General features: G+C 48.9%; 1 protein-coding gene across 1 annotated transcript; it reads right to left on the bottom strand.

The window, feature by feature from the left end:
• Nucleotides 1-218: 218 nt before the first annotated feature.
• On the bottom strand, nt 219-8,856 carry LOC142251204 (protein EOLA1-like). The gene is made up of 2 exons (XM_075323788.1): nt 8,459-8,856; nt 219-5,283 (listed from the first exon to the last, which is right to left on the bottom strand). The coding sequence occupies exons 1-2, from the start codon at nt 8,703-8,705 to the stop codon at nt 5,072-5,074; spliced, it is 459 nt and encodes a 152-aa protein (XP_075179903.1). The 5' UTR covers nt 8,706-8,856; the 3' UTR covers nt 219-5,071.
• Nucleotides 8,857-12,711: the final 3,855 nt, after the last annotated feature.

Below are 12,711 nucleotides of genomic sequence, written 5' to 3' on the forward strand. Positions count from 1 at the left end.
GGAAGAAGGGGAGGAAAAAATGAAAATAATAATAATAATAATAATAATAATAATAATTAAAAAAAAATATATTTACATATACATCTAGATAAAATAAAAAATGTAAATATTTTTTAAAAATCCACGCATTAGGTTTTGCCGTTATTATATTGACCTGGAGAATTAGGTTTCCATCCATACAAACACAGTAAAAACAAATCCCCCAAAAAAATCACGGGCAGAATATTTTATTTTATTTATTTTATACACAAATTTTAGAATTTAATTTTCTTTTTTTCAGTACAATGTATGGTAAAATAGACGGTGTCATTAAAAATGCAAATTATCCAGCAAAAACAATTCCTCATACGGTTATGTCAAAGGAGAAATAAAAAGTTATACCTCTTGGAAGAAGGGGAAGAAGAAAAAAAAATGGCAAAAATAATAAAAAATGTGGCCTCTTTAATGGCTTTTTCCCTGTGTTTTCCTCAGGTGGTGCTGGCATCAGTCCGTGGCCAAAACATCTACAAGGCCATTAAGATCATTGAGAAACAGGACAATGCCAAAGCCCTACGGCGAGAGGCGCGCATACTCCGGGCGGCCAGAGACTGCCCATTCGTGAGTCATCTGGATGCCACTTTGGAGTCTCAGGTACAGAGGGGTCTCCGGGCTCCAGACATCTTTACCATGACATATATGTACTACATGCAGCTAGTGATAATATCTATATATTGTGCTTTATTTCCAGAGCCAGGCCTATTTCATCATGGAGTATTTGTCCGGTGGCAGCCTTGAGTCACTGATTAAAAAGAGCGGCAATTTGAACATCGAGACCACACGGTGAGTATCTAACAATGACAAATTGCTAAATACGGGGAAATATGGAAACATTCGGACAATGGCCGTCAATAGGGTATATTAGAGATTGTAATAAGTTTTATCCTCAGGATGATTTCATGTCATTGATACTAAACAGTCTATTCTCTCGTCAGGTTTATCACAGCAGAGTTAATCTGTGGCCTCCAGTTCCTCCACGGCCATGGCATCGCCCATCGGTAAGAGATGCATTTTTACTATTCTATTGTATCACCTTTCAGATGTGTCCTGTGGTTATATAGACAAAGTAATACATTTTCTTTTTTCTTTGCAGAGACATCAAACCAGCCAACATCATGCTGGATAAAGATGGTCACGCCCGAATTATAGATCTTGGGTTGGCAAAAGACGGACTGACCGCGTCCAAAAAGATCTATGGACGGACGGGAACTTTCCGCTACATGGCCCCAGAAGTGCTCCTGGAGAAATCCTACACTGCAGCAGTAGACTGGTGGAGCCTGGGGATAGTGGTGTCCAAAATGCCAACTGGACGTTCCCCATTTAACAACGGCCCCCAGAAGCAAGACGTCTACAAGTCAATTACCACCGAGAAGCCAAAATTTCCAACATGGCTAGACGTAGACGTGAAACATCTAATAAAGAAGCTGCTACGGAAGGATCCAGAGAAGCGCCTGGGAGTGTCAGGGAACATCAGAGACCACCCATTTTTCGAGACCATCTGTTGGGAGGAACTGGAGCAGAGGAGAGCACGGCCACCTTTTGAACTTTTCCTTGTAAGTAAAGGCTTATTACAAAAAGATTTTAGGATTCCCATGCTTTAATGATAACCACAATTAGAAATGTGAGAATATTACCAGGAACTGCTGTTATTATATCTCTGTCCATTTCTTTCTCTTGCAGCATGTTCTGGAGTGAACCATCTGGATTGGCCGGAAGATAAACCACCTCTTCACCCTGTGTCCGACTAGTCATCTTTCCACCAAGCTGGACACAGTAGGATGAACCCGAGCCACCTGCCCAGAACCCTGTGCCTCCTCCGCCCGCTGCTTGTGTGCCTGACCTTGGCTTGCTCCGGACTACGACCCTCTCTGCTGATTCAGTGCCGTGAATAACATCATATTTCCATCTGTGTCTCTTGGCTCTGAATCCTCTGACCTCTGGCCCGACCTCAACATCTCTTCAAGACATGGATTCCTTTGGCTGTGAAGAACGGATTCTACCCAGGACCAGCAACTCCAGGATGAAGACCACCACGTTGCCTTGGAGCCAGGTTTCCATCTCTACACTTCATGCGGTGGGAATGAGGTGAGTATCCGTCTGGGCACTTGATCCAGGAAGGATTGTTTTTCCCCTTATAATCAGGACAAAATTGGCAGAAGTCATAAAGGGTTTTTTTCTCTCCTTCCTCTGGATCAACACCTCTGCCCCCACCATTCATCCACCTCCCGAATCAATAATACAATTATTTAGTGATTGATTCAGGGACTAGTCTGACTGCCATGCGTGGAGTCGGGAAGGAATTTTTCCTCAATTGAAGCTGAATTGGCCGATGGCTCAATGAGGTTTTTTCGCCTTCCCCTGGATTAATAAAATGTGTTTAATCCTTAATCCAGGGAACTAGTCTGACTTTCCTCAGTGGAGTTAGGAATGAGTTTTTCCCGTTCCCCTGAATCAACTGAAGTCCATGGATCTAATATATCCTTGACATTTATCAAAATTACCTGCCCCCCCGCCTCCCCCATTAATAAAATTCTTTGATTTTCACCCCTATATCTTTGTCTGCTGCTTTATTTCCATTGAGTCTCCGTCCTCTGCTCTTTGTTGTGTTTCTTGTGAGCTCACCCCATACCAGGGAAGTGACGACTGTGTGTTACAGACAAGACCTTCTCCTGAAAACCGCAGGTGGTGTTAAGTGCTGCCCCTGATTATTAACCTGTTAATGCCGCTGTGAAACTCTGACAGCGCCATTAATAGCACGCCAGCATGGGGGCATGTCAATATATGAGCCCATCGGCACACCCGTGACATGATCGCGGGATGCTGATGGATTCTTATGACAGCTGGGGTCTGTTAAAGACCTCAGTACTTTTCATTATGAAGCTCCCTTGAAGCCCTGCCTGTGGCCAAGCTTCAAAGTACAGAGTGATTTTTACTACATAAAGCAATAGTGTGTTATGGCTGTATATAGCACTAGTGATCACAAAAAGGTTCAAGTCCTCTAAGGGGACTAATACAGCAAAAAGATTAAAAAAATATCAAAAATGCCAAAATTATGTGTTTTTTGCTCGGTGCCATACTACATGAAATGCTTTTACAATCAATCACAACATCATATCTATCCTGAGATGGCATCAATAAAAATGTCGCCTTGCAAAAAAATAAGCCATCACACGGGTACAGTGACCAAAAAATGAAAACGTTACGGGTCCCTTTTATGTACATGTGGACAGAAAATAGAGAAGTTATGGCTCTGGGAAGAAGAGGAGGAAAAATCAAAAAGCACGAAAACGGAAATTGGCCCCGTCTTGAAGGGAATAAGATCAATATCCAATAATTCTCTGTATTCAGGAAATTTATATCTGAGGACGCGGCTCTACTAGGGGGTCAGTAACTATATCCCAATTCCATGTCACATATGATACTGTGATTAGTGATGAGCGGCACTGCCATGCTCGGGGGCTCGGGGCTCGTAATGAGCAGGTGAGATGAACTGATCCGAGCACCGAGTATGATGGTAGTGAATGAGGAACTCGAGGATTTTTCCAGAAGACTTTCCAGAAAATTGCTTGAGTCCCCCATTGACTTCCATTATACTCGTAGACGAGTCGAGAACCCGAGAATCTGACTGCTGGTTACAAGCACCGAGCACCCGAGCATGGCAGTGCCCGCTCATCAGTAATTGTGGTGGCTGCAGGTCCCTGTATAGTGGGAGACACATACACTCCTGTGCAAGGAAAACACTGAAGGGACCAAAGATATTCAGGATCCATAGGAAAAACAAGCTTTGTCCCCAATAATCCCAGTGACAGCAGATCCCTGTGATATACAGCCACGTAATGAGATGGGAAAACCCATTTGTACAGAGGAACCAATTCAGGATTTCTGGAAAAGAGGAGCCGCACATTGTATATTATAGTACAGTGGAACCTTGGTTAACGAGAACAATCCGTTCTGGGACTGTGCTTGTTAACCAAGTTACTCGTTCAGCAAAGCAAGATTTCCCATAGGAAATCATTGCAATGCAGACAATTCGTTAAATGTCCCATCCTGGTCCCCTATTGTGCCATTCCACACACGCACAGAAACATGCCCAAACGCACAAGCACGCACGCACGCGCACATGTTATGCTCACCTTACCTTCTGTTCCATCGCCGGTCTCCTAGTACTTGCTGTTCACTAGTACGGGTTGTGTATCGAGTTACCATCACGACGACGGCGGAACTTCCGCACCCAGAGCGCTGACGTCAAAGGCAGGAGCCGCTTGCCTCTGATTGGTCAGCGCGCTGCCTTTGAGTAGCGTCTGACAGACGAAGTTCCTGCCTCGTCGCCATGCTTGCTGATACACATCCTGGAGCGGCGAACTATAGGACCCAGGAGGCCGGCGATGGAATGGAAGGTACACATACATACTCCAGGTCTTGTAGTTCGTCGTAAGGATTCCTCCCTCGTCGCGATGAGACGGCGAACTACAAGACCCAGGAGGCCGGTGATGGAACGGAAGGTAAGGTGAGCATAATACTGTATGTGCGTGCGTGTGTGTGTGTTTGTGCGTTCTTGTGTGTGTTTGTGTGGACTGCAAGAGCGGGTCAGAGTGCGGATGTACGGAACCGGAAGTGTGTGCGGTGAGGATTTTGCAAGTACAACAAAGCTTTCTCGTAAACAGAGTTACAAATTTACAGAAAGCATTGCTTGTTAAGCGAAATTCTCGTTAACTGGGTTACTCGTTAAGCAAGGTTCCACTGTATTTGTGATCACACAGGGGCCACATTCATGGACAACCAAGACCTTATCATTTACCTACAATATCAATGTCTATTACACTCTTCATAATGGAGACGCCAAGTACAAACTGGAAGGGAATAAATCTGCTTCCGGTCCTGAGCTGATGGCGCTGCTGGACACCTCCAATGTCAGAGGGAAGTGTGAGGTGTCTCATCCGCGGCACTCATTTTCCCTGGTAATCTATTTGTCTATGGTTCTTCACTTTGCCCATTTCTTGGTGTCGGGTTCATGTCCTAATTTCCTGCTGTAAATTTAGTAGGGGATGAATTCCTCTGGTATGGTCACCTGCCAAATGTCTTTGCCCCCTCTTGCCGGAATTGGTTTTAATAGCCACCTGGCATTGGAAACAGTGGTGAGGTATTTGCCCTCCAGTCCGTGTAACAAGGCTTTATTCTCCAGGTCAGTGGTCTCCTCAGGGGGGACGTCATCAGTATGATGCCACGTGTCTCCAATGTCAATGAGTCCTGGTAAAATCATACAGAATGCCACACATTAATATAAAGAAAACAAACCATAGTGCACACCTAGACCCTGATATCTAAGAGCAGCATAATGTAGGAGGAGAGACCCTGATTCCAGTGGTGTCTATTACTAGGCTGCTTCCTGGAGTTTTAATAAAATCACAGTTTTATCAGCTCGAGATAATCATTAGAGGACTAGTAAACCTACTGCCATGTAGTCCTCCATATTCATGAGCTCTGTATAACCCCGCCTCCACCACTGATTGGTAGTTTTCTGCCTATGCACAGTGCACACAGAAACCTGCCAATCAGTGGTGCCGGAAACGGATATATACAAAGATCAGCATTCAGAGAACTGTTGGATTTGCAGCAGATAAAACTGTGATTTTATCAAACCTGCAGAAAGCAGCCAGTATGGGATACAGCACAGGAATCAGGATTCTTCCCCCTACATCAGGCTGCAGTAAAAATGCTAGTGCCAGATTCCCTTTAAAGAGAGGCTCTCACCACCAAAATGGCAATTAGGCTGCTTAAACATTTATATAAGGCTCCTAGCCCCTATTTATATTATATTAGATAAGTGTGGCTTAATATTAAATTAAGAAATAACTTTTATTTTGTATGCAAATGAGGGAGCATCGTGCACCCATGGAGTGGTCTAAGCTTTGGGGCCCCGTCACGCTCTCATTTTTGCATAATAAAGCCGGTACCTTACACTGATTGCCGCCCAGAGCAAACGCTGCGCAATGACACTAGATGATTACGGTCAGTGTCAGTGCGCACAATGGCTGCGGGCGCGGATGTCCGGCTCCTTTGATGAGAGGTCAGAGCGCGCCTGCAACGACACTATGAGGCGCTGCTCACATCAGCGGTATTTAACCGGAAAGCTGGATCTGGCACAAATGCGTTTCAGTTCCATTCAGATACAATGGAATCACAGCAAGATGTGGTCACATGCGGTCAAGTGCGTCGCACATGACCGCATCTTGCCGCGATTCCATAGGAAATGAATGGAGCTGAAACGCATTTATGCCGGATCCGGCTTTCCGGCAAAATACCGCTGATGTGAGCGCTGCCTAACAAACATGTTTGGCATAGTCATGTCCATAAAGATATATAGAATATATATAAGGGCTGCGCTTCAGGGTTTTGTTTTTTTTTATCGGTGTCATCAGAGTTTGGTTAGGTTTTCTTGTATGGAAAAACTGTTTGTTTGTTTCTCACGGCACCCGTGGGTTGTCCATGTGCAATTTGTGATTGCACATGGATGTATACTCACCTGTCCCCGCTCCTGCTCTCCGTGGTGCTGAACTCTTCAGCTCTGCTGCATTTGCCCGCTGTGTCTCTCACATCTGCAGCTACTTTTGGGTCGGCTGCGGCTGCATAACTGAATATGCATGCCATAATGAGCCGGCCAGGAAGAAGCAAAGAGCAGCTGCCGAACACAGCCTCACTGGAGAAGGTGAGTTTAAAAAGCTTTTTATTTTCAATGTCCGTGTTTTTCTGGTACGTGTTTCACAGATCACACCATAGTGTGGTCCATGGGACATCAGTGATGCCAGAAAAAAAACGGACATGTCTCTGTGCGGCAACCATGGACACGCGTGAACGCCGCATGGAGACACGGTCAGTGAAAAATCACTGATGTGTTCGCAGACCCATTGATTATAATGTCTGTGATTCTGGTACATATAAAAAAATAGCACGTACGTACCAGAATCACTGACGTGTGAGAGAGGCCGTAATGAGATTGTGCAGTACTAGGACAGCCCTTGTTGTTCCCCATTAAAACAAACAAACAAACAAACAAACAAACCTGTGCTCCGCCCATGCCAGTGCTGTTCCAGCAGTGCCGCTGCTCCCGTAAGGTTGTGATGTCACACAAGCCCCGCGCCCAATCACCAGCAGCTTCTCTCTCCGCCTTTACAAGTATAAGTATGTAACAGGAAGTGGTCGGCACTGCCTGTGGATTACTAAGGGTGCTTTCACACTTGCGTTCAGCGCAGTCCGTCACTATGGAGAATAGCGCAGTCCGTTAACGCACTGCGCTATTCTCCATAGACTTGTATGGACGACGCACTGTAACGCGAGTGTCAGCGTTGCATCCGCTGAACGATGCAGCGTCGTTATTTTGACACTGCGTCGGGCGGAGGGAACGCAGTATGTAACGTTTTTTAGAGTGGCGGAAACCTTTATTTTTCACTTCGCATGCTCATTTTTTTTTTTTTTTTTAAATCACAGAAACTTTATTTTGTTTCTCGGTGGCCGAACGTTCAGCTGAAGGCCCAGCAGCCAGCATGTGAGAGCTCTCAGCTGAGCACCCAGCAGCCGGCATGTGAGAGCTCTCAGCTGATCGCCCGGCCGCCGGCATGTGAGAGCTCTCAGCTGAGCGCCCGGCCTCCGGCATGTGAGAGCGCCCAGCTGAGCGCCCGGCCGCCGGCATGTGAGAGCTCTCAGCTGAGTGCCAGCCGCCAGCGTGTGAGAGCGCTCAGCTGATCGCCCGGCCGCCGGCATGTGAGAGCACTCAGTTGAGCGCCCGGCCGCCGGCATGTGAGAGCGCTCAGATGATCATTCACAATAGTCTGCTGCCGGTAAAACTGTAAAGAAGGAAAACAAACAAACAAAAAAAAAAAAAAAAACAGCTTTCCGTTGTTTTGTACGATCCGTTGCATCCGTTGTGCCATTATATGCAACGCATCCGGTGCATCCATCACACAACGCAATGCAACGGATCGTACAATGCAAGTGTGAAACTAGCCTTATAATTGTAAAAGTGAGGAGAGAGAAGCTGCTGGTGATGTCACACGGGGCTCGTGCGACATCACAACCTTACGGGAGCAGCGGCACCGCTGGAACAGCGCAGACACAACAGGCATTTCTTTTATTTTAAGGGGGAATGAGAAGGGTGTTTTCTAGTGGACAATCCCTTGAAGCGTCTTATAATACATATTCCGTGAAAAACGGACAGCACAGCTGCACACGGATGGAAGCGGAGTGCTGTCCAATATTTTTCATGGCACCACTAACCTCTCCTCCCAAAAAGTACAAGTTTTCTGTATGGGTGAATGCTGGAATAAAAACGTCAACTTGTCTTGTAAATAAGAAGCGCTCACATGCGCTGTCAACAGAAAACAACAAGTTATGGCTTTAGGAAGAACAGAAGGGGTTAAATAGTGACCTGCAATGACTCCTCTGCCGAACTGCTCCCCCTGCTGCAGCAGCTCCTGCGCCTGCGCCAGCCCCAGTCTGTGGTACAGGACGTCCCTCCAGTCCTGCTGCTCCCAGTCTCTGACTGCAATATGCACCGCCAGGGTGCTGTTCCTGTGTTCAGCCAGCAGAGGGCGCCAGCGTGTCTCTACAGTCTTGACTCCGTTTAACAGCAGCCCGGCATACGGCTGCCGGAAGGAAAGACAGCCGAGCTCCATGCCTTGTGTCCCGGGGGCAGGCACCGGGAGCAGGCAAACACCGGAGACAGGAGACTACCGCCGCCGCCCACCGCAGTCACAGCGCAAATATTCACAGACGCCAGCCTCCGGCCTGCTCACTGCCCTGCGTACAAAACTTCAATACCCACAATTCCTCATTTTCTTGTTCAATTTTATACAACTTTATTGAAAGCACAAAAGAAAAAAAACAAACAAAATCCCTGTAGTTCCTGAGCTGGGCACTTCTCTCCTACTTGGGACCAATAATGTTTTTGTTCTTGTGCGCCAGAAAAGAAGTGATGAAGGGGTATTATAATGACAAGAGCTCAGGGGACCCCCTCTTCATCAGTGGGGTCACCGCCTTGTCACAGTACAGCATATTCTTGAAGCAGATTTGTATAAAGTCCAATGTACGTTATGCTGCAATCCCGTGTGTGACTGGAGCCTTATTATACCCTCCTGTAGTGTGCTGTGCCGTGCGGCTCTATTACTGTTTATCGCACTATTGCTGCATTATTTGTGTGCCTATATGGCAGCACGCTAGAAAAACCCTTGAAAAGTTAGAATTCAAGTCACAGCCTCTGGGTAGCCCCACACAGACACACAGCACAATCATCACAAAGTGCAGAGGTTACTTAAAGGGAACCAATCATCAGGATTTTCGTGTATAAGCTGCAGCCAGTGCAGTACTGGCACTATCATGCACAGTGTGTACATACCATCAGGGGGCAGCTCGGGTGTTTAGTCAGTGAAATACAACTTTATAAAGTTTGAAATTTCGTGCACTTTTTGATTGACGTGTGCACCTCTCTGTTAATGTCCGGGCGGGTTATGCAGGAGTTCCCCGCCCCCCCACCAACCTGTTCCTCCCTCTCTCCTGATGTCCGGGCGGGTTATGCAGGAGTTCCCCGCCCCCCCGCGCCGCCTGTTCCTCCCTCCCTCCCTCTGGCTGTATGTAAATATCTAATCTTCAGAAACATGGCGCCGGAGTGGGCCTCTGCGCATAGCGCTTATCTCCGGCGCCATGTTTCTGAAGCCCCCGCATTACACAACTTGGTGTCTGAGAGGGCGGCGCCACAGCGATGTCACACCGGCTGGTGTGTTGGCCCGGTGTCCTGGGGCGGCACGATACAGGAGCAGCAGGTAATCGCGTCCTCCGATCAGCTGTTCTGCAGTCCTGTTGTGATCGCACTCGCTCCTGCGGTCACAACGGGATCTGAAGGAGCGAGGGCGCATGCGCCGCCCTCTAACACCAAGCTGTGTGATGCGGGCTTCAGAAACATGGCGCCGGAGATAAGCGCTGTGCGCAGAGGCCCACTCCGGCGCCATGTTTCTGAAGATTAGATATTTACATACAGCCAGAGGGAGGGAGGGAGGAACAGGCGGCGCGGGGGGGGCGGGGAACACGTGCATAACCCGCCTGGACATCAGGAGAGAGGGAGGAACAGGCTGGTGGGGGGGCGGGGAACTCCTGCATAACCCGCCCGGACATTATCTGCAGAGGTGCACACGTCAATCAAAAAGTGCACGAAATTTCAAACTTTATAAAGATGAATTTCACTGCCTAAACACCCAAGCTGCACCCTGATGGTATGTACACACTGTGCATGATAGTGCCAGTACTGCACTGGCTGCAGCTTATACACGAAAATCCTGATGATTGGTTCCCTTTAAGGCCTTTTCCACACGTCGGTGATTTTGGTACGTATGTGCTAGTTTTTAAACGTACCAGAATCACTGACATACGCAGACCCATTATAATCAATAGGTCTGCTCACACATCAGTGATTTCTCACTGACCGTGTCTCCGTGCAGCGTACACGCGTGTCTGTGATTTCCGCATGGAGACGTCCATTTTTTTCTGGCATCACTGATGTCCCACAGACCACACTATGGTGTGAGCCGTGAAACACATACCAGAAAACCACGAACATTGAAAATAAAAAAACATTTTTAACTCCCCTTCTCCAGCGCTACTTGTCTCCTGCCTTTGCTGCCTCTGCTTCAGAGCCGGGTAATTACTGTGTGAAGCCCTGGCAAAACCAGGTAGTCACACATTAGGCCCCCGCATAACACCTTCCCTCATCTAGGTCACACACAGCCGACCTGAAACCTCAGTCACCCCCCCTCAGGGCAAGACAGGCACATCAGTGGGTGGGACCAGGCGGTTAGGGAACGCCCACCTAGGGGTCTAGACAGCCTGGAGCAGGAAAACAAGTAGATTAGGTCTAGAGTTCAAGTTGAGAGAAGTGGAGGCTGGGGCTAGGTGTAGCTCCAGCAGAGGAGAAGTTCAAGTTGAACGGTGCCAGGGTTGGAGCCCTGGTACCTTGGCTAGGTGGCAGACAGTGGTCTCCGTCGGCAGGCGACGGGAAGACGGCAGCCGGAGATCCGAGGTGGATCGGGACAGGGTTGGAGCCCGCTGGTACCGACACCAGAGACCCGACCCGGAAACCGTGCACAGAGGGGGTACTTGGACCCTGAAGCCAGGACCGGAACCAACGGCCTAGCTAATCAACCGATTGAGGGCAGGATTATAGGTCCTGTCCCAACGAAAGTCCCAAAAGCAGGCAACCACCCACAGAGAGAGATAGGGCAACCGCCAGGTCCCATAGATCCCACGGGTCAGTGTCAGCAGGCACGGCTCCTCAGGTACACAACAAGCCGGGAGCGGACTCCCGTTTTCCATACCGGGAAGTCCAACACAAGCAAACACAGTGCAGAGGGAAAAGACGGCGACCACCAGCCCGGGTGGGGGACCAGAGTACAACCAGCCGCGGCGTCTGGCCACCAGCACCTTGGTTTACCAAAAGACTCGTGTGATTCATTTAATTGTGAGTAACCAAACATCCCCTGCTACGTCCGGGCGTGCGAGCCCCTGCCATAGCCATACTCTGCACAGGGACACTGGGTCCCGGGGCAACCATCCCTACCCACGGAGGGGTTAACATCCAGCTGCCACTACATCTCCCCCGGGTGTCCCACAACAGCAGCGGTTGTGTCCCACTTCACCACACACCGTAGGTGGCGTCACGAACTGAATACGGCCAAGGCCGTACAACTACGTCCCCCTTTTCATTTGGTGTGTCCACGTGACCCCCGGGTCCGGAGGATCCCTCGAGCCACAAAGCGGGTCCGGATCCGAGCAGCCCGGCTGCTACAGGCGTGGGAGTGGCACAACTGCCATGCATATTCATGTATGCAGCCACAGCCGACCCGGATGTATCTGCAGCGTGGTCAGCGGCAACAGGAAGCACAGCAGAGCCGGAGAGTTCAGCACCACGGACAGCAGGAGCGGGGACAGGTGAGTTTATCTCTATGTGCAATCACGGAGCACAGATAACAAATTGCACATGGACAACCCACGTGTGCCGTGAATCACTGCACACAGAGAAGAGGGATATATACTTTTTTACACGTCACTGAAAATCGTCTGTGTTTTTCACTGATGTGTGAAACAGGCCTAAGATAGAGACTTCGGCAATAAAATGTCAGAGCCTCCGCGGTATGAACCCAGGAACAGCATAGGGATTAGAGATGAGAGGACCCGAGGTTCGGTATTCGTACCAAACACAGACTTTACAAAAAAGACTTCTGGTGCTTTAGGTATGTGTAAGGGCCAGGAGGACGGGTAGGCCCAGGAGGTGGATCCACTGGACTGAGCAACCCACCGAGGGCAGGGTACCCGGTAGCTGGAGCACTACGGGTAGCAGGACAGTCCGTTCAGAGGACCTGAGTGAAGAAGTCCCTGGGACCACAGAGTCTCTGAAGGTAGTCCGGGTGGCGAGGCTCAGGTTCGGAGGCCGGGATGATGTCAGGCAGAATCCGGAACCAGCTGAGCGAGGGGGTCGGTCACCACATGGATCCAGGGATCGGAGACAGGAGGGACTGAAGAGATGGCGGACAGTCACCCTCTGGAGTTCTGGAACTGTCAGGACCGGTTGGCGAGGCAGGAGCGGCTCTACGAGACAGATAAGTCAGTAGTGGACTAGGCACAGGGGGACCTGAC

The sequence above is a fragment of the Anomaloglossus baeobatrachus genome, chromosome 9, assembly GCF_048569485.1.
Source record: "Anomaloglossus baeobatrachus isolate aAnoBae1 chromosome 9, aAnoBae1.hap1, whole genome shotgun sequence".
NCBI classification, from domain to species: domain Eukaryota; kingdom Metazoa; phylum Chordata; class Amphibia; order Anura; family Aromobatidae; genus Anomaloglossus; species Anomaloglossus baeobatrachus.